Here is a 27,416-nt window from a genome sequence, read left to right as displayed (position 1 = left end):
CAGATATCCTGAATGAAAGGTTGGGGCAGTACTATGAGCTCACAAACATTCCTTCAATATTCCTGCACCACAGTTGTATGGCTGAACTGATAAATAGTCATGGTCAAGGTATAACTTTTAATACTCCAAATTTTATCATCACTCCTTGCTGTTAATGATGTTGATTCACTTTAAAACTATTCTATGCACTTAATTAGCCCCTTGTCAATTTTTACTAATTTCAGTAAAAAGTTTTCTTGATGCAAAACATTGCCAAATGTCTCTTCAAAAATCAGCAGAGTTCACAGAAATAAATACAGAAAAAACTTATTATGAAATATTAGATAATACCACTTTTTATCAGGCAAAAGTTGTCTAGAACACCTATCAGCAGACAATATCACATGAATATGCAGATACAGTGTGAAGACTGCAATAACATAAAGAAAAGTTGACTTTCACATTGACTACTGTAATAGTTTTCATAAGCAATGAAGGCAAGAACTATACTTATCTACAACTACAATTAGTGAAGTACCTGCATGCAATTCCATTCACACATAATCTTAAAGAATCAAGCCCAATCATTTCATACCAGAATTTCCACAGTCATAATATCCAAGTAACTATATAATCTCATATCCTTAGCGTAACAACTAGCATTAACAGTTACATTTATAACAACACACGTAAACACATTTAAAATAACATAACACTAAGGATGGGAATAGGAAGAATGGAACAAGAAATACAAAATAGTAGGCCTATTTAAATATGCCTTTTGAAAAATCTTACAGCTATCAGTCATAAAGAAGTAGAAGCATTTACATTAGGGGGCATATTTAAATTCTAACTCAGTAGTTATAGTGCATACTAAAGGATTTTTCTTTGGTCTTAAACTTTTTTTGTGCAAGATAAATAAAGCATTCCATAACAAACAAAAATTTATTTTGCTTTTAAGCATCAGACTGTGTTCTCACAATCTTGACCTTTTCTTCCATTCTCAGTTGGTCTAACTGCAACTGCTTCCTGAAAGCGCCTAGTTGGGTTAGAATGCGGCCATGGTATTTGTCTCTAGAACTGTCTCCTGCCTGTATTATGTTCTTCTGAACAGCAGGAATCTGAAAACAACCATAGTTCAATAATTAACTTGTGCATAGAAAACAACTACATTAAAAGAAATCATTGCACAATATTTAAAAAATACATAATGAAATTAGTTATTTACTGAAACTTACTCCACAATATGCATGGCTTTAAAAGCATTACAATTTGCAATATTTTATCCATTCCTCTATCATGCATTCACATGCAACCACAGACTGAAAGATGTAAAGACGAATTTGGAGACTGAGGACAGCAAAAGAGCCTTCAATAAAAAAAAAAAATAAAAAAAAATAAAAAAAATAAAATTTTATATTACTAAGAGAATTATTAATTTGTGCTTATTACACAAAGAAAATCTCAGATTTGTAGTAGACATTTCGAAATTATTATTTTTTCAATTACTATGTATACAGCAACATGAGTAGTGGTACATGTGGACATGTATGAATTACATGAGCACATATTACCATTTGTATACAGTGCAACAGTGCGACAAGGCTCACTAAGCAACTTACATTTTGTATATAAAGGAAAAAAAAGGTACAGCAAAAAGGAATTATCCAAATGGGACTGAAATTGAAAGATCTGATGTACATGTACAGATAAACAAATTATTAGAATTTCAGAAAAATTTGATGATTTGTTCAAGAGAAAGAGCTTCACAAATTAAGCAAGTCAATATCACGTTTGTCTGTCTCCAGGGCAAGCAGTTGTTCAGCTTGGCACTTGGCATTGGCTGATACAGTTGTTGGATGTACTGATGGATATTGTGCCAAATCCTGTCCGGACGGCACATTACGACTGTCTAAATCCTGAGATAGTTGGAGGGCCCTACCCAAAAAGCTCCAAACAGTCTCAATTGGGGAGAGATACCAGTGACCATGCTGGTAGGGTTTGGTATGCATGAAGACAGGCAGTAAAGTCTCTCACTGTATGCAGGTGAGCATTATCTTACAGAAATGCGAGCCACAAATAGCTTCCCATGAATAGCAAGGAAAACAAAATGGATGCAGAATATCGTTGACATACTGCTGTGCCGTAAGAATGCTGCAGGTGGGATACATGGCCTGACAATCAAGAGTGATGGTGTAGTGTGCCATTTCTTTCCATTGCAGGACATCTCTGGTTGTCATCCATGGTATCCTTACACCACAGCAGTAGGTCAACAATATTCTATGCCATGTTTTGCTGTCCTTCATGGCAAAGCCAGCCTGAGCTTAAACTTCAGCAAGATAATGCCCAACTGCATGGGGTGAGAGTTTCTACTGCCTGTCTTCGTGCTTGCCGAACACTACTTTGGCCAGCAACGTCGCTGGATCTCCTCACCAACTGAGAACATTTGGAGTATTCTGGGCAGGGATCTCCAACCATCTGGGGGATTTTGATTATCTAACATGCCAGTTAAGACAGAATTTGGCACAATATCCTTCAGTAGAATGTCCAACAACTTTATCAACCAACGCCAAGTCAAACAACTGCTCGCATAAGGGCCAGAGGTGGACCAATGCATTACTGACTTGCTCAAATTGTGAGCTCTTTCTCTTGAACAAATTATACAATTTTTGTGAAATTGTGACTATTTTCTTGCCTGTACAAGTACATCACATCTACAGATTTCTGTCTCATTCAGGTAATTCCTTTGTGCTTGGTCTAAAAATGTATTATCAAACACAATGAGATTGTGTTAATGAAAACCACTTACAATACTGCCCAAGGATGTTTTTCCTTTTATTTTATTTTAAGGCAGTATGCAGGTGTGTAAAGTAGATGCCCTTGTATTTCAGATTATTGGCTATTTACTCTTTTAGTTGAGTAATTCATTCTCACTCTTTTACTTGCGGTGGTCGAAGTATAGCGATTTTTATTTTGTAAAACTAGCTGCTGTATTTCCACATGCTGTGGAATAAACAACCCTCAGAATTCTGAGAAAGACTGTTGACTATACCCAACTATGTTATCGAGGAGTTTCTTACCATGACTGACGCCCTGGAATTATTACTGGAAGATTTACGCTCTATGAACAACCAAATTATGTTCACATACAATAGAAGAAGCATATTCATGATGGCAACAGCCTAATTAACCAGATGTGTAGCAGTGACTTGCCCAGGTTCAGACGCAATAATAGGTTCAAGTGGCGAAAGGCATGCAAATTACCAGCAATGGCCTAGACAAACAGACAGAAACATAGGTGATGAAAATAGGCTGCAAGCCTTCCAAGGAAGACAGCAGTGGTGGTCCAAGGAGCAGTAACAAAAATGTGCAGTTTATGCATTACAAACAGAAGAACAAGTTTGTTCAACAACTGGTTCACCAATGCAAAGGAGGAACTGAAGCAGTAACGAATCGTTTGTGAGTTGCTATTCTTATCACAGCGATCCCTGCTGAAAAGGTAATAGACACAGATGCAGATTCCATGGAAATATTAACAGGCATAGGAAGATTTTAAGATTACCAATATATGATGCAAAGGTGGATGGCATGGAGCAAGCTATTCTTGCACTGCCTGGATTGTTGGTGGATTCAGTTTTATGGATGGATTTTTGTGGAAGGAGGACATAATGTGTGTTGTAGGACCCGAGGTGGTGGCTAACTTAATAAAATCGCCTTCAGTTGCCAATAAACTTTAGAAGTAAATTTAAGAGTGTGTGGTTGATACCAAGTATGAGCCATGACAAAATGCTGATGGAGTAAGCTCCATAGATTTGATGCAGGCAATCAGTTCCAAGATTAACAAACATAACCACTTTAGGCCTCACAACAGCAATGAGTTGCAGTCTTTATTGACATCAATGTTTTTGAAGAAAAGTCAGGAACTGTAAAAATTTTGGACTGCAAACTGCATGTAAAACCAGACAAACTGACTGTTTTGAGCAAGTTAGTCTCATTACAGAAAACTAGGAAAAGTCTCACCGAAGTTAATTCTGGTACTGGTCCATATATTTCTGAATAAGTCAATCTTTGTAGGAAACCTTTAGCTACAAGACGAGCTTTATACATGACAACATTTACCTTTCTCATATCATTTTCATCTAAATACCCACTTTGTTTACTATCATTTGGCTTACATAAACAATCTCATGTATTATTTTCTTCCAGGACTTGCAGCTCTCTTTCTATGACATTCTTCCAATTTTCAGCATCACTATAAGACATCACTTCAGTGCAGTGCTGGGGTCATCACCATTCCCTGCTCTCAACACGCCCAACTCATCAACTCCTAAGTAATTCAGATTTTAATGTTCCTCCTGTTTCTCAAATTGTATCGTCTCTCATCCACATCACCTATATTTTCCTCTAAATCATCAAATGAATCTTCTCAGTCTTCACTACCATCACTGATTTCTTGTTCTTCTTTAAGTTGACTTCTGTTTCCTCCTACAACCTCAATAAACATTCCTACTTCTTTCTGCCCATCTGATTTTGAAATTTTATCTATCTTCACAACAATTTTCTTCTTCCTTTCAGATACTGCTTGCAGTAAGAAAACTACATCTTAATGTAGCTTAATTCTCTCTGTGAGATCCAGTTTCAGTCTCTCTTCTTTGGGTACAAGGACAGACATAAAAGCCCCCAAACATTTTCGAATCTTCTAAGGGTTATTCAATGCCGTAAAAGGCTTCAGAAGGAGTTTTATCTCTGACAGGACTAGGAGCAGTTTGATTTAGCACATAGCATTTGCTCCTTGAAGTGGATGGACTCCCACCATGCTGAACAGAAATGTTTATATTTCTCAGGCAATGACATCAACACCTTGGTTACCATCACTTCGTCTGAAAGAGGTTCACCTGTTTGTTTCAATTTAAGTGCTGATTTCTTCTATTTTTGACATAACTATAACCATTGACTTCTCATCAAATTGGAGAGAGAAAAACTTTTGCTGAAGTATATGGATGTTCATTGTGGAACCTTCCTCATACACGACAGTAGGTGTGTGAGTGGTGCTAATCTCCATCCAAGACACAATAAGTTCCTGTGCTTTTGCGTCCTTTTCCAGTCATGTTTCTTCCTCAGCTTCTTTCTCCTTTGAAGGCTTAATAGCTACGCCGTGTAAAATCTTTTCTTCTGAATATCACTTCCATAAAGAATTTCCACACCACCCAATTGTCCCCTCCAGACAACTTCAAGCACTGATGCATAGACTGTTTCATCGTGCCACGCCAACACCATGCCAGTAATGTCAAATTTGCTGTTTCTTGCAATACCACAAAAAAACTCTGTCACTACCTGTAAGACAGACACTCAAACGTGGGTCTGTAACGTGTATCTGGGGCAGTAATTGAAGCTTGAAAATAAGACTGTTTGTACAGAGTTTATTTAAATATATAAAAGTGTGTAACTCAATGGTGGAAGACAATGATGTACACAGAGCGAAGGGGGAAAAAAGTGCCAGAACAGAAGGTAACAAACAAAAAAAGCAGCATTTCAAAATAACTTCAAAAAAGATTATCAATACATAACTCATTTGCTACATGAAAGACCCTCATTGTTACACATATTATCCTTGTACTTCTTGGTTAGTAGCTGGAATTCATAACTTGGCAGGAAATGAGATGTAAAAGTTGGTTTTGTATTACACGCATGTTGCACAGCATCTGTCATTGTTTATTTAAATGATAATCACTTGGAAAATATGGAATAAATCTTTCAACAATGAATATGACATCTGTAACTTATATTATTTGTATTGACACTGAACGTTAGGTGAAACCAATATCTTTCTGCAACAATCATGAATCTGTGCTGATATATGAAGAAAATGTTACGAAATTCAAGAAAAAAGGTAAGTCAAAATAATCACTTTCTACTTTGTTATTGGAAATGTTCAGACTAGACCAGACAGCAGGATATGAGCATAAATTTAAGATTAAAGACAATGAACCATTTTTCAAAAAGTCATAGCCTATACCAATATCAATAAAGCAATCTGCAGCTGTTCAAATTGAGAAAATGTTACAACAAGGGATAACAGAAAAGTCACAATGTGGGTACAGTAACCATTTGCTAGTAGTTTAAAAACCAAATGCAGGGGTATGATTGATTTGGACATGAGAATGTTAAATCAAGTAGTAGAAATGGAAAGGAACAGGACATTCCTATGGGAGCAGTACTGGTCAGGCTGAATGGTGCAAAATATATGAGTAGTATGAATGTAACTGACAGTTATTGACAAGTGTTACACTATCCTGAATAAAGACCCTACATAGCTTTTCTGTTCGAAGGGAGATCTTATCAATTTAAGGTGTTACCTTTCAGTTTAAATGTGTCAGTATCCAAATTCATGCGAGTTTTACATTTGATATTAGGCAGCTCTCTGTAACAAAAGATTATTCTAGATGCTGTTGATATTATTTCGCCAATGAGGACTGATCACATAGATTTGTAACAAAAAGTGTTTGATAGATTCAAACAGATCAGTAATACAATAAAACTGTATATATCCCCCCCTCCCCCCCCGGAAGATGTTAAATTTCCGCACACATCACAGATGGAAGAGAAATCTGACCTGATCCTCAGAGAGTATAGGCAACTAAATGTTCTTAACCCCCCCTCCATCCAAAAATAGTTACTGATCTTAATAAAAATGAATTCCTAATGGCACTGGGGGGGGGGGGCTGACCAAATCAAGGAGGATCTTTTGAATGCAAAGCTATTGTACCATCACAACCTGGATGAAGTATTTGTTTCAACTAATGCTTCACATTATGGATTAGCATATGAGATCTTTTCCAGGATGAATCAGATAATGCAAAGGACAACCACCATAGCACAGCTTTTGCTAGTCAGATATTAAACAAACACGACACTAATGAACCAATGACTGAGAGAAGCAGTCCTCTGGAGTTCTGAACAATTCAGGTTTCTCCTGGCTGACAATAGAGCTGTACTATATATTCTGATCGCCAGGCCCTCACCTTATTCATGAACAGGAAACTACTTAACCACATGTTCATGAGATGGGTATTATTTCCAAGGGAATTTGATTCTGAGATTAAATATATACAGGGCATCAAAATGTTTTACCTGATGCCTCATGCAGGTTACCTGTGGGTTTTTAGTATCAATATGGTACATTTGGCTCTAGCAAAAACCTTAGCCATCTCCTTTCCTGATAATGTCAGGCTTCACAAATAATTTGAATCATAACAAGGGCATAAGAAACCTTGCTCACACAGCTATGAAGAAACAGATGATGGACTCCATACTAAATGAAATTATTCGGTTTATTCAAGGAAACACTTTACCCAATGATAAGACTAGTAAATGGTTAATACATAATGTAATAATATACTGGCGTGGTACTATTCAAACCGCTATATAGCGGATTTGTGTATGAGTTTTGTAATGAGTAAGTTAATCGAGTAAATTCACCAAGGGTATGAACACTTTTCTTAGGAAATGTATACAGCATATGATTAAACACCATTATTTCAAGAACATGGGAATAGTAGTAAGAAATGTCATTCACTCTTGTCAGATACGTTAAAGGATAAAAGAAACTTCTTCAATAGTAAAACATAAAACATACACAATAATCCCAATGGGGTTATGGGATCTGATGGCAGTCGATTTATACAGGCCATTATCTAAAGGAGGTGGAATGGTGTATATATTTGTAGTAATTGAATACTGTTCTAAGCTTATTGGTTGGTTTAAAAGAAGAGGAGAGGTAAAAAATTGCTAGGTCATTGGTTCATCGTTCCAATTAAAGTAATCGAGACATAAAAAACACAGCTGGAAAAAATGAGAAAACCACAAGAATGATAGAAGAGCAACAAACACTAAAATGGACAAAATCGAACAAGAAAACCACAGTGAGACGCAAGAAACATGTAGAAGAGATCAGAACAAGGGAGCAGATTACCATGGCTGGCTAACCATGAGAATAAAAAGGAAAAGCCAGCCAATCTGCAACACATTAAAACCTCCACTCTAAAAGCACTACGGGTGGAGGACACAGAGGGACAAAGGACATGTGCTAAAACTTAGAACAAATGATAAAACCCACCCTCATGAATAAAACGTAAAACTAAAGCTGCTGTTGAGGCATTGTCGCCCAACACTGAAGGTAGGGTGCTGGGAAGTTAAAAGTTCGCTGCAGAGCGGCTAAAAGTGGGAAGTCCAGCAAAAGGTGGACGACCGTCGTATGTCAGTCACAGTGACACCGAGGTGTAGGTAATCATGTGTCAGCCACATATGGCCACTGCAGACCCAGCAGAGGACAGCTGATTCCCTGTGAGAGGACCGCATGTAAGACTTCCATACATTCGTAGTCTCCTTAATGACACACAGTTTGATGTATGTACTGTTATGCCATTCCTCTCCCAAAGCCAAAAAACCATGCAGTGTAAGACAGAACACACATGAGTTTCGGAGATGCCCATCTCCAGAAGCAATTTGGCCAGCCTGTCGGCAAGTTCGTTGCCTGGGATTTCGACATGTCCTGGGGTCCACAAAAACTCCATGAACGACTGGACCGTTCAAGGGCATAGATGGACTCCTGGATGGATGCTACCAAAGGGTGGCGAGAGTAGCACAGGTCAATAGCTTGTAGGCTGTTCAAGGAGTGAGTACAGAGGAGAAATGGCTCACCAGGGCATGAGGGGATGTGCTCAAGAGCACGAGATATGGGCGCCAGCTCTGCAGTGAAAATACTGCAGCCATCTGGCAAGGAGTGCTGTTCAATATGTCTTCCATGAGCATACGCGAAGCTTATGTAACCATCAGGCATTGAGCCATCTGTAAACCACTTCAAGGCCCTGGTACATGTCGAAAATCGAGAGGAAGTTACAGCAGAAAGCTGCAGGGTTAATGGAGTCCTTAGGGCCATGCGAAAGGTCCAGAAGAATGTGCAGCCTAGGTGTATACCATGGAGGTGCACGTGAATGGACCTCGAGGAAAGGTAGTAACGGGACCAGAAGCGAACTGCAATTGTAAGCCCTGACCTGAGCCGCCGATGTGGGAGATGAACCGCCCAGGTTGGGAAAAGGAGACGGTAATTCGGATTCGCAGGAGAACTATGAACGTACGCAACGTAACTGCCAAGCAGTTGTGCACACCTAACCTTCAATGGAGGGACTCCGGCCTCCAGCATGACACTGGACACCGAACTCATTGTAAAAGCTACCATCACTACGCGAACGCCACAGTGGTGCACTGGGTCGAGTAAACGAAACGCTGAGAGTGGAGCCAAACTGTAAACCAGTCTTCCATAGTCAAGGCGAGATAGAAAAAGGGCTCTGCAGAGCTGCAGCAGTGTAGAGCAATCTGCACCACAGTTGGTATTATTCAGGCAGTGGATGGCACTGAGGTGCTGCCAGCACTTCCGCATAAGCTGACGAAGATGAGATAGCCAAGTCAATTGGGTGTCAAAAACCAGTCCGAAAAATAGATATTTCTCCACTACAGTGAGTGGATCGTCATTACGTAAAGTTCTGGTTCTGGATGAACGGTGCGACGCCGACATAAATGCATGACACACGGCTTCGCGGCTGAAAACTGGAAGGCGTGGGCTGGAGCCCATGACTGCGCCTTGTGAGTGGCTCCCAGTAGGCGCCTCTCAGCAACACTCGAGGAGCAGTATGAAATGCACAAGTCATCCGCATACCGAGATGGTGAGAACAACGGCCCTACAGCTGCTGCTAGACCATTAATAGCCACTAAAAATGGACAGACACTCAATACAGAGCCCTGCAGAACGCCATTCTCCTGAATATGGGGGGAACTATGGGAGGCACTGACTTGGACATGGGAAGTACGGTGCGACAGGAATTTTTGGATAAAAATCGGGAGCAGGCCCCAGAGAACCCACTGATGCAATGTGGCAAGGATATGACGTCGCCAGGTCAGGTTGTGTGCTTTACCCAAGTCAAAAAAGATGGCAACCAGATGTTGGCGTCTGGAAAAGGCTGTTCGGATGGCAGACTCAAGGGACACAAGATGATCATTGGTAAAGTGACCCAGGTGGAAACTACCCTGGCATTGAGCCAGTAGGCCACATGACTCCAGGACCAAACCAAGCCGCCGACATACCTTACATTCCAGCAGCTTACAAAGAAAGTTGGTGAGGCTGATGGGCCGATAGCTATCCACATCAAGCGGGTTTTGACCGCTGTTGAGACCAGAATGATGGTGCTCTCCCAGCACTGCGATGGGAAGACGCCATCACACCAGATCCAGTTGCAGATGACAAAGAGATGTTGCTTGTAGTCAGACGAGATATGTTTAATCATCTGACTGTGTATCGATCCAGCCCACGAGCTGTGTTGGGGCATGTGAAAGGGCGCTGAGGAGCTCTCACTCTGTAAATGGGGCATTATAGGATTCACTGTGGCGTGTAGTGAACTAGAGGACTTTCCTTTCCATCCGCCATTCGAGGGTGCGAAAGGCTGGGGGGGTAGTTCGCCTAAGCAGAGGCTTGAGCATAGTCCTCAGCAAATTGCTCGGCAATTGTGTTTGCGTTGGTATGTAACATGCCATTGATGTTAATGCCAGTAACACCTGTTGGGGTCTGGTACCCACAAACACGTCTTATCTTTGTCCAGAGTTGGGAAGGTGACGTACGGCACCCAATGTTGCTCCAGAAGTAGGTTGTGCAGGAGCAACAGGGAGGGAAGTGACCCCATCATCAAGGGCGCAGGTGGAGTCTGACAGCTCTGAGAGCCAACTGTAGATGGTGGAATGGAAGATGGTAGAACCGTTGCCTTAGCAGCAGTGAAGGTTGATGTCATATGCACAGGATGTAGCCTCTCATGTTTTCTCTTAGTCTCAGTGTAGGTCAGTCAGTCCAGGGTCTTGTATTCCATTATTTTTCTTTCTTTCTGGAGAACTATGCAGTCTGGCGAGCAAGGCAAATGGTGCTCTCCGCAGTTGGCACAGATAGGGTGTGGGGCACAGGGAGTATTGGGATGTGAAGGACATCCACAAGCCCAACAGGTGACGCTGGAAGTACAGTGGGAAGACATATGCCTGAACTTCCAGCACTTAAAGCAGCGCATTGAGGGAGGGATATATGGCTTTACGTCACAGCGGTAGACCATCACCTTGACCTTCTCGAGTAATGTGTCACCCTCAAAGTTCAAGATGAAGGCACCAGTGGCAACCTGATTACCTCTCTGACTCCGGTGGACATGCAGGACGAAATGGACACCTCGCCGCTCTTAAGTGGCGTGCAGCTCATTGTCACAAAGGGTCCAGTGAAACACGATGCCCTGGACCATATTTAAGCTCTTATGGGGCGTGATGGAAACACAAACATCCCCCAGCTTGTCACAGGCGAATAGTGTCTGTGACAGGGCAGAGGATGCTGTTTTGATCAAGACCGACCCTGATCACACTTTGGAAAAGCCCTCCACCTCAATCTTGTCCTCTAAATGCTCCACAAGAAACTAAGGTTTCATTGACAAGAAAGATTCTCCATCAACTCTCGTATATACAATGTACCAGGGTGAATAAGCTTCGCTGCCATCCTTAGCCTGGCGTTCCTCCCATGGTATGGCCAGGGATGGGGATTGCTGGGAGTCCCGATACCCAGGGTGACGGGCATCTACTCCTTGGCATACATGGGGAGTTAACGGCACAGGCATCACCAGAGCGATCCCTGTGTGTCAGGGGGCTACAACTAACAGGATACATGGCGGCCCCACCACTACGGACTGGCTATTGTGCTGGATATCAGATGCAAATGAGCTAAAAAGTCCATTATCGTCGACAGCGCAGAAAGCAATACTGCACAGAGGATGGAGGAAAACACACCTAGGAGGGTGACCTCGCCCAACAGCTGGAGAATGAGCGGAAGTGCAGATCCACGTAAAGGATGCGAGAGGTCTCAGCGCATGATGGACACTATGCACCATGTAAGGCACCCTTTCCCAATTCGCTTGCTCTTCGGGAAAATTTTGAAAAATGGATGTCAAACCCTACAGGGAATCATCACATAAAGGCCGAAATGTGTGAGACTCCTTTTAGTTGCCTCTTATGACATGCAGGAGTACTTCAGGCCTATTCTAAACCCTGGACCCACAGGGGGAAATACTGTTCTAAGTTTCACCATATCTACTGAAAAGAGATAGAGCTGGAAGTGTTTCCAGGTGTCTACAAAAAGATTATTTTGCTGACACCAAACTTCCCAACCACCTTTTGTTTGACAATGGAAGATAATTTTGTAGTGGATGTATTAAAAGTTTATTAGAAAGATACAGTGCAAAACTTGTAATGATCCACAGAGAAATCCAGTCGTAAGAATAATGGAAGAACTGGGTAAATTCAGTCATGCTTACTGTTAGGGGAGACTTCTTACATAATAGACCCCAGAAAAAAAATGGCTCTGAGCACTATGGGACTTAACTTCTGAGGTCATCAGTCCCCTAGAACTTTGAACTACTTAAACCTAACTAACCTAAGAACATCACACACATCCATACCAGATGCAGGATTCGAACCTGTGACCGTAGCGGTCGCGCGGTTCCAGACTGTAGCGCCTAGAACCGCTCGGCCACCCCGGCCAGCAATAGAACCCAGTATGTTGTTCTTGATGGTGAGTATTCATCAGAGACAAGGGTATCATCAGGAGTCCTAGAGAAGTGTGATAGGACCACTATTATTTTCTATATACCTAAATGATCTAGAGGACAAGATGGGCAGCAACTTGCGAATGTTTGCTGATGGTGCTGTGGTATATGGGAACGTGTCAAAACTGAGTGAGTGCAGGACGACACAAGATAACTTAGCCAAAATTCCTAGCTAGTGTGGTTGTAGTGTCACAAGTTGTTCTGAGCGAACATTTGTTTTAGTATAGCTTGCTGTATGTAACTTCGGGGGATGACATATAGCGGCCTACCTGGGAGACACATGTGCATCTGTCACTGCCTGCCGTGGGAAAGCTATTCAATGTCTCTTACTGAACGCGTACATTCACCAGCTATAAGAATCTAAATAAAAGGAAAGTAGTTTTTGTGTAATACTGCACTTTGTTATTAATAGAAAGGTGGTGTGGAAATCTCCGCTTTCTAGCAGGCATATTTTTGGAGATAGAAAAAATTATGATTTGTTTTTGGTTGTCAATTGAAATACTCACCTGAAGTATTAGGGTATAGAATTAATTAATTGAAATTTAATTTAAAAATTTCAAATACCTTTCATTTTTGTAGTGTGAAATCTAGAATAACTTCAGAAAGAATTATTAAAATCAATATTTATTTTATTATGTGTTATGTGAGCCTGTGAGAAAATGAGAGTTGGTATGTGGGACATTAGTCAAATTTCAATATTGCGTTATATACCGTCTTAAGTAACGTGCAAGAGTTACACAAGCCTGTCGTGGGAAGATGATCCTAGGGGATTTACCCACTTTGTTGTTGACGTATGTCTAGGTGTGATTGCTATTGTAACAGAGCAACCAGAAAGCCAGCTGGAGTAAAATCTGTATCTAAAGAATATTTCCAGAATTATTGTCTTTTAGTTTTCGTTTATTAAGCATTACTAAAATATTTGTATGTCAGATTGATGCAAATGTGTCTGTGTATAAGGATTGGTGCAGACCGGTTTTGGCACAAGTATGATCACGAGCGAGTATTCTGATTGGCAGTCAGTATGGTCAGCCAACCAGAATTGAGACAGTTCCCACTCGTTAGCTGATAATTATACTGGGAGTGAGGCTGGTAGAAGGAAGTTGCTCGCTAGCTTTGAAAGCGGACGGTCATGTTACTAGTGCCAGTAAAAATAATGTGTAAGATGAAGAATTACTTAATGTTTGAGTGATTGGTGAGCTCAGTCGATAGCAGTTGTTGAGGACTGCTTGGCGTAATTTTAGAGGTTTTGACTAAATCTGTTGGACAGATATTCATGTGTGAAATATAGGCCTTCATAGTATCCGTGTGGCTTGTTTCAGTATTCAACTACTGAGCATTTTTGGCGAGCAGATTCTTTTTTAGAAATCCACAAGAAGGACCGAATGTAATAACTCATATTAGTGGTGAAATTAATGACTGTGAAAATGTTGTTTAGTTTGGGTCTGGTTTGGACAGATTTCTGGCTGCTGTGCATGTGAAATCTGTGTATGAATCGTGAACTGGAAGGAAATTGCCAATAGTTTTTAAATGTGGACTGAACAGTACCTTTTCTTTGGTTAACAAGAACAAAATAAATATTATTGTGTGGAAATTTTGGACATTATTTTCCAGAAGCCAATCCATTTTCTTACTGCCCAATAAAATTGGATGACAGTATTTCTACAGAACTTTCTCTCATAACTTGAGTTGCGAGGCCTCAGTAATTGTAGATATTAGGTGATGTTTTTTTTTATCAACATGGCTTTTACATCATCTTGTAAGTATCTATGTTGCTTAGTGAAGGGACATTGAGCAGATGCCTTTCTGAGGTAGGTGATTTTAATTTGCAGCCTGCACAGTGACGACGATGAATGGACACTTGAGAAATTAACCCCGACATGCCGCTTGATGAATGGCAGCTAGCTCTAAACAAAGAAAAATTTAAGTTAATGCACGTGAATGAACAAACAAACCCTTAATGTTTGGATGCAGCAGTAGTAGTGTCCTGCTTGATGCAGTCACATCGTTTAAATATCTGAGCGTAATGTTGCAAAGTGATATGAAATGGAACAAGCATCTAAGGAATGTGGTATGGAAGTTGAACTGTCAACTTTGGTTTATTGGGAGATTTTTGGGAAAGTATAGTTCATCTGTTAAGGAGACTGCAGATAGGACACATGTGTGACCTATTCTTGAGTACTACTCAAGTGTTTTGGGATCCATACGAGGTCGAATTAAAGGAAGACACTGAAGCATTTCAGAGGTGGGCTGCTAGATTTGTTACTGGTAGGTTCGAACAACATGTAAGTGTTACAGATATGCTTTGGGAAATCAGATGGGAATCACTGGAGGGAAAGCAATGTTCTTCTCGAGGAGCACTGTTGAGAAAATTTAGAGAACCAGCATTTGAAGCTGACTGCAGAACAGTTCTATTGTTGCTAACATACAATTCACACCAGGACCACAAAGATAAGACATCAGAAATTTGGGCTCATATGGAGGCACACAGACAATTGTTTTTCCCTCACTCTATTTGTGAGCAGAACAGGAAAGGAAATAAATAACAGCAGTACAGCATACCTTCTGCCATGCACCATATGGTGGCTTGCAGAGTATGTATGTACATGCAGATGTAGACACACTAGGTGGATGGACTATTTTACAAGAAATGCCTTATTTAAATGCAGGGTTGGTTCCTTTGGAAATTATGAGAGCTGCTACTTTCAATATTATCACAGCCTAGAGTGAATGGTATGAAGATAAATACTAACCTATCAATAATAGAAGATAATTTAAAAAAGAGTGCTGAAAATAGATCAAGGAAATATAATGAATCAGCCAAGGAAAATCAATTCCAAATTGGGATAAGATTACAGTACAGACACAACGGTAAAGTTCAAAATTTAATAAAGAAGTGGGAAATTTTTTGATCTATACCAAGGATCTTTGGAAATGACAAATTCCTCACCTAACATCTTGTAACGAGATCCAGCAAGCTCAGCTATTGAAAAATGAAAAATTGTACACTGTCTCAAATGCGCAAAGATATTATGAAGTACAGTGGAAGTTATTCTGTAACACAAAATGACCTCCATTGCAATCCAATAGTCTGTAAATCAACTGACTGTAAAGAAATCTTTTATATTGTGAGGTGCCTGTTTACATTCTTGTCCAAAAAGAAATCTGTTACCTTACTGGCTGTTAATTTTAAGTGGGGAGGGGTTGTTTTTGGAATTATTTACATCTTTCACAAGTTATTTGGTAGGGGAATAGCATACTAGCCTCCTCTGGTTTTGAAAGAGGTGTAATAAGTGAACAGAATGGGAACTGATGTTCAAGTGAGGAGAAGAGTTTGACACATCACAAGGGACAAGAGACTAACAATGGTCAGAATTCTGTTAAGGGGAGATTACCTGCAATACCGATTCTGCTTCCATCCGAGGCCAGGTTACACACACAATTGGGTGATGTGTACAGGAACCCTGTATTTCATTACCATAATTCATGAAAGGTAAGGCAAGAACCGTTGTTGTCTTGTTTTGGAAGAAAATGCATTACAAGAAAGGAGTGGTTACTGAGGGAAAAAATAGATGAACGGTTATAGTTCAGTAGGTCTCAGGATGAACAATTTAAGAAAAATATATGTAATTTTTATATCAGTACTCATTCATCTACATTAGCCAAATAGTTCATGGAGTTACTGGACATGTAGTGTTCTAGCTGTAATTAAGAGGCTCAAGAGAGGTGGAAGGTTAATGCTAGCTGACTACACAAGCCATTTCCTATTATATTGGGTACTTTGTAGCCAGAGTGTAAACTCCAAACTGAAATTTGTGTGGAAGCAATTTCTCATTGAAGTCCATGCTTTTCTGCTAGAAAGTGTTAGTGCTAAGCTAATTGTGAGCCAGTGTTGCTCCATTAGGTTCCCTGTTCAACACATATATACTTACATGTGAATGTAGAAGTAACTCTCACGTAACTCACTATATATGCGGCTTATACCTATTAGAACCTGAGTCCTATGTCCTGTTATTACTGGAAGGCATGACTAATTAGTACCTTTAATTTGTACCTTCAAAACATGAATTAAGTTGTATCATAACCTTTCTGTATCACAAGTACCCAGTGTTGCAAAGGAATACTGCAGATCAGGTGAGGTGTCTATGTACACAAAGAAACCAAGTATCCTCAGTTTGTAACCGGTCTGATCACTCACAGTAGTACTAATCTCTGGTTCATATGATATGCTGTTTGGTTAATCATGCAACTGTCCACTTCTTGGTACTCTGGCATAGATGCTAGGAAGCAGAATATGATTTAACCTCAATAGAACACGTTTCAATGTTTCTAAACTAAGAAGATATGTGATATTCCTTCTGTCTGTAATAGTTTCTGACTCTGCTTTCAATCAATCCACCTACAAAACAGTAATAATGACTGTATCCTATTTACAAGTAAAGATTTAGTGTTGGACATTAAATGCACCTGAAGCTAAGGCAAAACTGTTCCAGTCAAATGATTTAGTTAAAGAATATGGTCAATTTAAGGAATAATTTACACTGTAGTTTAAAGAATGCTGATGAATAAATTGGTACTTCCTATGATTTTAGGGTGTGTGTAATGTAATCACACTACTAATGACATTACGAGACGATAGAAAATCAGTACATTCAGTGCAAAGTGTTGTTAAACTTTTATGTAGAGTATCTAGAAGCCCTTTCCTTTGGTGACAAGATAAATCATTTTGTGTGTTGGAATTTGCACTAAGTCAACCTATTGTTCAAGTGCAACATGCATTTCAATGGTAATTTGGCAAGAAGCCACATCTGCACAAGCAGATTTATAACTGGCATATAAAATTCTTAGAGGCTGGTTGCACATGTGAAGGGAAGAGCACTGGTTGGCCATGCATGTCTGATGAAAATGTCCTACATATCTGAGATGCATTTACATGGAGCCCTCTGAAGTCTACAAGATGGGTGGGCCAGGAGCTTCAACTTCTTTAGACAAACATGTTCTGAAACAATACCTGCATATGAAGCCTTACAAGTTGCAGTTACTGCAGTAATTGTGTCCCACTGAACCATAACAGAAAGAATGAAGTTCACATTTCAGTTCTCCAGGATATGGTAGCAGACACTTCCTGAATGAGTCATCTTTTCAGAAAAATCAACGTTTCATCTACTGGGTAGAGTAAACTGCCATAATGTAAGAATCTGGATGGCACAAAATCCTGGCGTCATCGTTAAACATAAAAGAGACTCACTGAAACTGAATGTGGTTTGCGCCATTTATGTTCACAAAGTTTATGGACCTTTCTTGTTTGTGGAGGAAATTGTACCTGTAATGTCATACCTGGGCAGGCTGCAAAACTGGTTGTTTCCCAACTTGTTGAAGATACCAATGATTTCATTTTTATCCACGTTGATACCGAACCTCACTTCTGCCTTGAGGTGGGATGTTATCTTACCAACACCATCCCACAATGTTGGATTGAAGAGGTGGACAAAAAAATCTTATTCATTGTTTTTGCCTCCCGGATCACCAGATCTCACACCTCGCAATTTTTTTCTGTCGGGATACATAAAATACAGAGTCTTTGTCTCACCTACAGTAGCTACTCTTCACGCTCTGAGAAATCAAACTGTTGAAGCTGTCAATTCAATTAAATAGGGACCTATTGATTCACATGTGGAATGAAACGGACTACTGTTTCAATGTTTCTTGAGCAACATATGGTGCTCATGCTGAGCGTATGGTATAGTATTTGTTTGAATGTAAAACTTTGAAAGTTCCTCTACCCAGTGACATGCAGAATGTGGTTCTATATATTTCAGTTTCTCTGTCATAAGAAACTGAAATATGTTCTTTCTTTTTGAATCACCCTGTATTATTCTTGAAATCTGCGCACAACCGGAACTTACATAACTATTAATAAAGGGGAGAAAAATATTGAGCAACCATAACACAAGGGTTGGCTTAACATTTATAGAAGAACTAGGAATTTCATGTCTCTTGGGATTTGTGAATATGTACAAACACATTATGCACGTCTCATGCATACTCTGTTCATGCTTTTCATATTACACACACAAAAAAAAACCCTTCAGATCTTAGATTTGTTCGTGTTTTATTATGAGGGTTCATCCGTTATTAATTACCAACAAGTCGAAAACTGGTGAGCACATATTGCAAATTTCCCTACAAAACCATTTTGTTAGGGAATAATGTTTCTTTTGTCGTATCTGCAAAGTGTTTTAATGGGATTATAATCCTAAAGCTATTTAAATATTTCATATTTAAATATTTCGATCAGTCACTTAACAAACAAAATATTACATTTTAAGTGAACAATGGGCACTAATAGAGTGGCATTAAGCTATTAGCTATGTTTCGATCTTGACTCCTGATGTTGCCGTTTGGGGGAAGGGAATGAAGTGTTCCCAATCATTTAATTAAAACACCGCCAGCTTTTCCCACGCGAGCAACAGTTATCTGAACATATATTATTAAGTGTTTCTCAAGGTATTAAAGAAATGTATGTTTTTTGTTGGTTTCATATAGAATGCACAAGTTCATAACAATTCAGTCCCACTATTACATACTGACATGGCATGCAGTAGTGCAAATCTACAAGATATCTGCTGATGGCCAGCACTTAGGAGAAGTTTGCAATTCCTTTGTCAAGTTCATCACTGTATATAGTGTATTAAATTGATAATGATTCTGTAATGAAAATTGTATTAGTCTATGGTGAGTTATGACACAATGGAATTACAAACATAGGCTGTGAGCAGGCACTGATTGAAATCAAAGGTGAAAGTTGAAAATTTGTGCCAGGCCAGGATTCGAACTTGGGTCTCCTAATTACTAGGCAGTTGCTCTGACCACTAAGCTATCCAGAAACAGTGGTCATCACAACTACGTGGACTACCCTAGCACTCCTCCTGTCAGACCAAGATGCTCAACTTATCCACACACTACTAATGAAGTGACCCTTGCCTATTATCCTCATTACTCACAGTATTTGCCAATGCCTGTAAGAGTTTGAGCCTGTGTGCACCTGCACTGATAAGATCGATGGCCAACACACACACACACACACACACACACACACACACACACACACACCTCAAAGGAATTACAGACATTAGCTGTGAGTGGGTGTAGATTGAAATCAAAGAGGAAAGTGGAAAATGTTTGCTGGATTGGGATTTGAATCTGGGTCTCCTGATTTCTATGTATCAATGTCCACTCGCAACCAATGTACATAATTTCTTTGTGTCTTTAACTCATATTGGCTAAAAGATCAAAATAGTGTCTTTTCTTTGAGACATGTCAAAAAGAACAGACACCACACATAACATATCGAGTTCTTAAGAGTTTCTCATGAAGTCTGTATCAGGACTGTACTGAATCCATAGACCAATGGTTATTTTATGTTAATAAATGCATTAAAAAATCTCGCTCAGAGAACATTATTACTGAATGGAATATATTTTGGGGTTGTGATATACAGGGTGATTAATTATTAATGTTCCATGCTCAAACAAACTAACCACTGCTCAGAAATGACGTCAAATTTCAACATAATATTATTGAAGAAGGCAGAAACGTTATTTGGGGGTGGGGAGAATTTAAAAACCTAGATGGTGCTGTATGTGGCAGAATACGTATGGTAAAGGATGCAAAGTACACAGCTATTTCTCAGTTTGCGTCTGAGATGCTTGGCGTAACTGTTTCAATGCAGAATCACGTGCTTCTAATAAAGCTCTGCAGAAGTTCTGTACACTCACGCGGATGAAAAAAGGCATTGGTCCTATGTCTCCAATGGCTCTGGAGAAAATGATCATGAAATTCAGAAAGACAAGTGCTTTTGAAGTGCAATGTGGCAGTGGGAGAAAAATGATGGATCTGATGTCAGTAGATGTCCCCACAGCACTGCAGAAGAGGTCGAGTGGTGGTGTGCACCCATGTTGTGCATGGAGAACTGCACAAACTTTGGAATGCCTGTGAGCATGGCGCATAAAATTCTATGAAACATCCTCCACTGCTATCCACATAAAATTACCACTCCGATCCCTTGGGGAACACGCTGTTTCTCGATTTTGACTTGAGGCAGAAAACTGTGGACAGCAATACTGAACAAGTCCAGTGGCAGTCTAGTGACAGTTAAAACCAGATTTCATTCACACTTTTTGTGTAGTTTTTGGCTGCAGGACAGTTAAAAACCATGCCCATCTGATGTAGTAAGATGGGTTTACCTAAGCGAAAGGCAAAAGTCCCGAGTTCGAGTTCAGTATCATTACTGTTGGTTTCAGGCAATGAACCTATTGACTGACTTGCCACTAGTAGTTCACACATGACCATAATCTCTGGATTTTCCACCTTACTTCAAGACAGAATTTTGTTATGGCCTATCTTCAAAGTAGCTTGCATTGAAGCCTGCACTCAGTTTTTAGCACCTGAAAACCATTGCCAAGCTCAGAGATTTTCTGTTCTTTTAAATCTACCCACCCTGTCCATCCACACATGCCGAAAACCTGCATCACACAGTGACTTTTTCAGGATGAAGTGGTACTGGTTGATTTGTGTGTTGATTCATTGTTGCCCATATTCGAGAATTCCGTATATTGACATATCCTATCAGATGGAAGTGGGCTTCGTCTGTCCACTTCCATGCGAGCAAGAAATTCTAAAGCAAAGGTCTTTCTTGCTGGCAGTTCAACAGGAAGCAACTCATGCACATGGGTAATTTTGAATGGATAGCAAAGAAGGATATTTCGTAGGATTTTATGCACTGTGCTCACAGTTATGTCCAATGTTCGGGCAATTCTTCATGCACTATACATTTGCACACCGCAACTCTTCTCCTCCTGCACTGCTGCGACCACTGCTTCCACTGACGTTGAATCAATTCGTTTCCTCCCTCTACCAGGTTGCACACCAAAAGAACCCATCTTTTCGAATTTCCGAATCATTTTCTCCAGACCCACGGCAGTTATCAGACCAATGCCTTTTTTCAAACCCTTCAGTGTCCGGAACTTCTGCAGAGTGATTTGTGCACAGTCATCATTCTTGCAATACAGCTTTGCATGCAGAGCATGATCCTGCATTGAGACAGTCATGGCAAACGTCGCAGACTCTAAAGAAGGAAAAGCCGTGTACCTTTCATGTTTATACCAACTTCAATGGGTCATGCGCATGACAGGTGTTTTACGTATTCTGACACATACAGTGCCGTCTATTGATCAATTTTCATACAATTTTTTTACTTCTGTCATACATTTTCCCCCTTCTCCGATAATTTTCCTTTGCAATTTGGCATCATTCTGACCAGTGTTGTTATTTCTACAGCATTTTGAAAGTTTAATTTTAATTATAATCACCCTGTATATTAATAACTCGAACACTATCAGACAATTTATTGATGTGAAACTTCCTGTCAGATTAAAACTGTGTGCCAGACCGAGACTCGAACTTGGGACCTTTGCCTTTCGTGGGCAAGTGCTCTACCACTGAGCTACCAAAGCACAACTTGCAACCCATCCTCACAGCTTCAGTTCTGCCAATACCTCATCTTCTACCTTCCAAACTTCACAAAAGCTCTTCCGAAAACCTTGCAGAACTGGCACCCCTGGAAGAAAGGATATTGCGAAGACATGGCTTAGCCACAGCCTGGGGGCTGAATTTCATCCTGCTGACAAGGGGTGATGTGATGGGGAACAGTTGCTGACAAGAGTGGGGATGACACGATGAGGAGGGGTTGCCGACAAGAGGGGGGGGGGATGATGCGATAGGGAGGGGGGGGGGCATGATGCGATGGGGAGGGGGGGCTACAAGATGGGAGTGGGTAGTGGAGCTAGGAGGGTAGTGGCACTAGGGGTTGGTGGTGCTAGGGGGAGGCTAATTGGAGGGGTAGGTGAGTTTAGAACGAAGAAAGGATTAGTTTAGGGGGAAAGAATGGGAGACTGAGTTTAGGAGGAGTGAATGGAGTGTGAGGTCGGACAGTGACATTAGAGACATTGGTGGGGGAATTTTGGGGAATGGGAAAGGAGGGTGAGGTGGAAGGGACATGGAGCATGAGCGAAAAGGAAGAGTAAGGCATGGTGTAAAAGGGATGTGGAGGGAGGCTGAGAGAGGGGGGAGCGAAGGAGTGGAGAGAAAGGGACCAAACTACAGATTCATCAGTCCTTTTTTCCTCATTCAAAGAGATTGTGGAGTAAAACCATTTACCAAAAGAGTCTGGGAAGAACAAAAGGAGGAAAACGTACTGGGAAAGACACTGAAAGAGAAAACGAAAGTGGCAAGAGAAAAGCAGAGAATGTGCACTCAAAGGAAAAATGCCATAGAAGTTAATAAAAGACTATAGCAGATGGCCTTGGCTGGCTGATTTCAAGAAGAAAAAAGTATGAGCCAGGCACTTTGCAACACACTAAAATATCCAACCTAAAAGACAAGGCTTAAGGAACTCAGATATGGAAAAGATGAAACCAAAATGAACAAACATCAAAGAAAGAGGGAGGAAGAGTTAAAACAGAGGATGGAGGCATGGGAGAGAAGGCCAGACGCCCAATCTTAGATTTTGTGATAAAAAATCCTCTCTCAAATAAAACATAAAGCTATATTAGCTGTTGAGGCATTGTCTCCCAACACCATTGGCAGTGGGTGGTGGGAAGGTTAAAAGCCTGCCGCAGAGCAGCTAAAATTGCGCAGTCCAACAAGATGTGGACGACATTCAAGTTGGAACCACAGCGACAATGAGGTGGGTCCTTGCAATGGAGGAGGTGACCATGATTCAGACAAGTGTGGCCAATGTGGAGCCGGAAAAGGGCAACGGAGTTCCTGCGAGTGGCTCGTATGGATGACCACCACACATTTGTTGTCTCCTTGATATAACGTAGTTTATTTGGTGTACTGAGTGTGCCCCATTCAATATCGCAGATCCCAAAAACTTTAAGGCATCAGACCAATCAGAGATCAGTCTCTAGCGGGCCGATTTCCAGAGCTGGTTTACTGGTAGCCTGTTTGGCCAGTCTGTCACCAAGTTCACTGACCAGGACCCGACATGTCCTGGGTCCAAATAAAGGACAATGAATGTCCACTGTTTCCGAGGGCATAAAGATACTCGTGGATAGTCATTACCAAAGGTTGGCAAGGGGAGCACTGGTCAAGAGCTTGTAGGCTGCTGCTTAAGGAGTCACTACAGATGACAGCGGATTTACCTGTGCAGAGGTGGATATGCTCAAAAAGCACGAGAGATGGCTACCAACTCTGCAGTGAGAACACTGCAGCCATCTGGCAACGGGTGCTGTTCAGTATGTCCAGCGTGAGCGTAAATGAAACCAATGAGACCATCGACCATCAAGCCATCGGTGTAAACTATGTCTAAGTCCTGGAACTCGCCGAGAATGGAGAAAAATTGCTGGCAAATAGACTCATGTGGAATTCAGCCTTTTTGGGCCTCACAATATGACCAGACGAAGCTGTGGTCAAGGCGTGGACCGTGGAGGTGCACACAAGTGGATCCAGGGAAAGGTGGTAGGGGGAAAGTGTCGAGTTCAGCAAGAAGCAACCAGACATGGACTGCAATTGGAATTCCCTTCTGGGCTGCCGCTGTGGGAGACGGATCGCCATGTTACGGGAAGGGAGACAGTAATTTGGATGGTGAGAATGAATGCAGGGCAGTATAATTCGCAAGCAGTTGTTGTTGCCTGATCCACGGTGGAGGAATGTCAGCTTCCACAGGAAGGCTGTTTACTGGGCTCGTTTGGAAAGTTCCTGCCACAAGTCGAACTCCACAATTCTCTTGGATGTCAGGCAAACTGTGTAAAGCACCAATTCGAACTCTGAAATGCGGAGCAACAAAACGTTCCGTATAAAAATCTGGCGTGGGCCCCAGAGACCTCACTTGTGCAGAGTACCAAGGATGTGGTATCGCCAAAAGAATTGGTAGCATAGGCATTTTTCAGGTCAAGACAGATAACAATAAGGTGATGACACAGAGAAAAGGCCATTTGGATGGCAGACTCCAGGTAGACCAAGTTGTCAGTGGTGGAGTGCCCTTGGCGAAAACCACCCTGGGACTGAGCCAGAAAGCCCCAAGATTCAAGGAGCCAATACAACCGCTAGTTCACAATACGTTCGAGCAGCTTTCACATAGTCGGTGATGCTGTTAGGATGAAGGCTATCCACATCTGGCAGGTTCTTACCAGGTTTTAGCAATGGAACGATGGTACTTTCTCGCCATTGCGATAGGAGTTCGCCATCGCTCCAGATGTGGTTGAAGGTGGCAAGGTAGTGTTGCTGGTAATCTGCTGACAGATGTTTAATCATTTGGGAATGGATGTGGTCTGGTCCAGGGGATGTGTCAGGCCAAATGGCAAGGGCATTGAGAAATTCTCACTCACTGAAGAGAAAACTATATAGTTCAGGGTGGTGTGGAACAAAAGATAGGTGGTGTCGTTCCACCTGGTGTTTTAGGAAACAAAAGGCAGGGCAGTAATTTGCAGACACAGAGGAGTGAGCACAATGCTCAACAAGATGCTCTGTGATCAAATCTGGATCAGTATATACAGTTCCGTGTGTGGAAATTCCAAGTATACCTGCACGCGTCTGATATCCATAAAGGCATCTGAGCTTGGTCCAAACCTGGGAAGGAGAGGTTCGTGCATCACTGGTCGAGACATATCGTTCCCAACACTCCTGCTTCTGTTGTTTGACGAGTTGACGGACCTAGGCAAGGAGTCATTTGAAGGCAATGAGTTGCTCCAGGTATGAGTAGCACTTACGATGTTGGAGGGCACGCCTACAATCTCTAATGGCGGCAACTATTTCCGGCGACCACCAAGGCACTGACTTCCGCCAGAGGCAACCTGAGGAACAAGGGATTGCCGATTCAGATGCGGCAACAGTGGTAGTAGTGATGGTCTGGATTACCTCATCAATGTTGCCACACAACATAGATTTAATGGTGGTAGCAGAGGTAAAGGCATCCCAGTCAGCCTTGGTAAGAGCCCATTTGGGCAATCATCCAGGTGAGTGATGCAGGGGAGGGACAGGAAGAGTGGGAAGTGGTCACTACCACAGAAGACGTTGTGAGCTCTCCAGTGGATAGATGGTAGAGGCCCAGGACTGCAGATGGAAAGATCAACAGCCAAGTATGTGCCATGCACCACAGTGAAATGATGGGGGCACCGTATTGAGGAGGCAAAGGTCGAGTTGGGTTAGAAGATCCTCGACATCTTTACCATGGCCAGTAATATTGGTTCCACCCCACAAAGGGTTGTGGGCATTAAAAATCACCCACAAGTAGAAAAGATGGGGCAAGTTGGGAAATTAGTGCAACAAATACCTGGTGCGGCACTTCACCATCTGGAGGAGGGTAGATGTTACAGATGGTAATTTCCTATATTGTCCTCACTCTGACAGCCACAACTTCCAAAGGTGTTTGAAGGGGAACTGGTTCGCTACAGAGAGGTAATGACATAGATACAGATGCCACCCGACTGTCCGTTACAATCATTATGGTTTCTGTAGTTCCCCGACAGCCACATTGTGGGAAACCACGTTTCCTGAAGGGCAATGCAAAAAGCAGGTGTAACACTTAAAGAGTTGTTGTAACTCAGCCAAGAGGGAGAAAAAACTGCCAAAATTCCACTGGAGGATGATGCTTTCTGTCGTCTAGGAAGACATGAAAGGACCAAGGAGGCAGATTAAGGAGCTTGCTGGGAGCGCTTCTCTGAAGTAACTTCAGGGAAAGAGGAAGATTGTGAAGCCCTTTGACCAGCAGCCAGTGACTCCTTCAGCCACTGGCTGGTGTCCAATTCATCAATGGAGGAGACTATGGAAGGCAGCGTGCCAAGGGAGCCCTTCCACGTGAGAGGAAATGGAGCACGCTTTTGTTTCTCTGGCTGGAGGGAGGGGACTTATGTCACCAGCATTTGGAAGTGGGTGGTGCTCCCAAAGTAGATGCTTTGGGAGCAACAGAAGAAGATGTGCCTCCAGCCATCAGGAGGGGGGATGCAAACAGGCGGCCCTGAGGGCCCACTGGAGAAAGCTTAGACAAGGAGCATAATGGCATCAACAAGGGCAACATCATCATAGCGGCAGCTTAAGATGATAGCAATCAAGCAGGGTTCATCCTTCTGTATTTCAGTTTAGCCTCGCAGTAATACAGCCCATCCAGGATCTTGTACTCAATTTTCCACTCCTTTTGGAGTATTGTGCAGTCTGGCGAGCAGGGCATTGGTGCTCCCCACAGTTGACACCGGTAGGAGGAGGGGTACATTGAGTATTTGGATGCAGTGACGTATGGAATCTCTACATGTGGCGCTCAAATTGCACCAGGAAGACGTGTTCGAACTTCCAGCACTTAAAGCTCCAAATAGGGGGAAAGACATATGGTTTTACGTCACAGCGGTACACCATCACCTTTATCTTTTCAGGTTACGAATAACCCTGAAAGGCCAAGATAAAGGCACTGGTGGCAACCCTGTTATCTTTAGGCTCCCTATAAACTCACCAGATGAAGTGAATGACCCGTCATTCTAAACTGGCACATAACTCATCGTCGGACTGCAACAGGAGATCGAGATGAAAACTTATTTTATGGACCATGTTGAGGCTTTTATGGGGAGTGACTGAAACGGGAATATCACCCAGCTTGCCACAGGTGAGTAAAGCCAACACCGACTCAAAGGAAGGCCTCGGCACTTGTTCGTGACATCACATCAGCTAGGCACGGCGAACGCCAGGTCTGTTGCAGGCATACTCATAATG

At 41.7% G+C, this 27,416-nt stretch overlaps 1 protein-coding gene across 1 annotated transcript in view; it reads right to left on the bottom strand.

Moving 5' to 3' along the window:
* Positions 1 to 851: 851 nt before the first annotated feature.
* LOC126259815 (uncharacterized) overlaps positions 852 to 27,416 on the bottom strand; it is a 163,455-nt gene continuing 136,890 nt past the window's right edge. Inside the window, exon 7 of the mRNA XM_049956853.1 lies at positions 852 to 1,100. Coding sequence (XP_049812810.1) covers positions 936 to 1,100 — 165 coding nt within the window. The 3' untranslated portion in view covers positions 852 to 935. The remainder of the gene's footprint in view (positions 1,101 to 27,416) is intronic.

The sequence above is a fragment of the Schistocerca nitens genome, chromosome 5 (genome assembly GCF_023898315.1).
Source record: "Schistocerca nitens isolate TAMUIC-IGC-003100 chromosome 5, iqSchNite1.1, whole genome shotgun sequence".
In the NCBI taxonomy this organism is placed as follows: domain Eukaryota; kingdom Metazoa; phylum Arthropoda; class Insecta; order Orthoptera; family Acrididae; genus Schistocerca; species Schistocerca nitens.
Note: the sequence above shows the minus strand (reverse complement) of the source record. Positions and strands in the feature narration are given on the sequence as shown.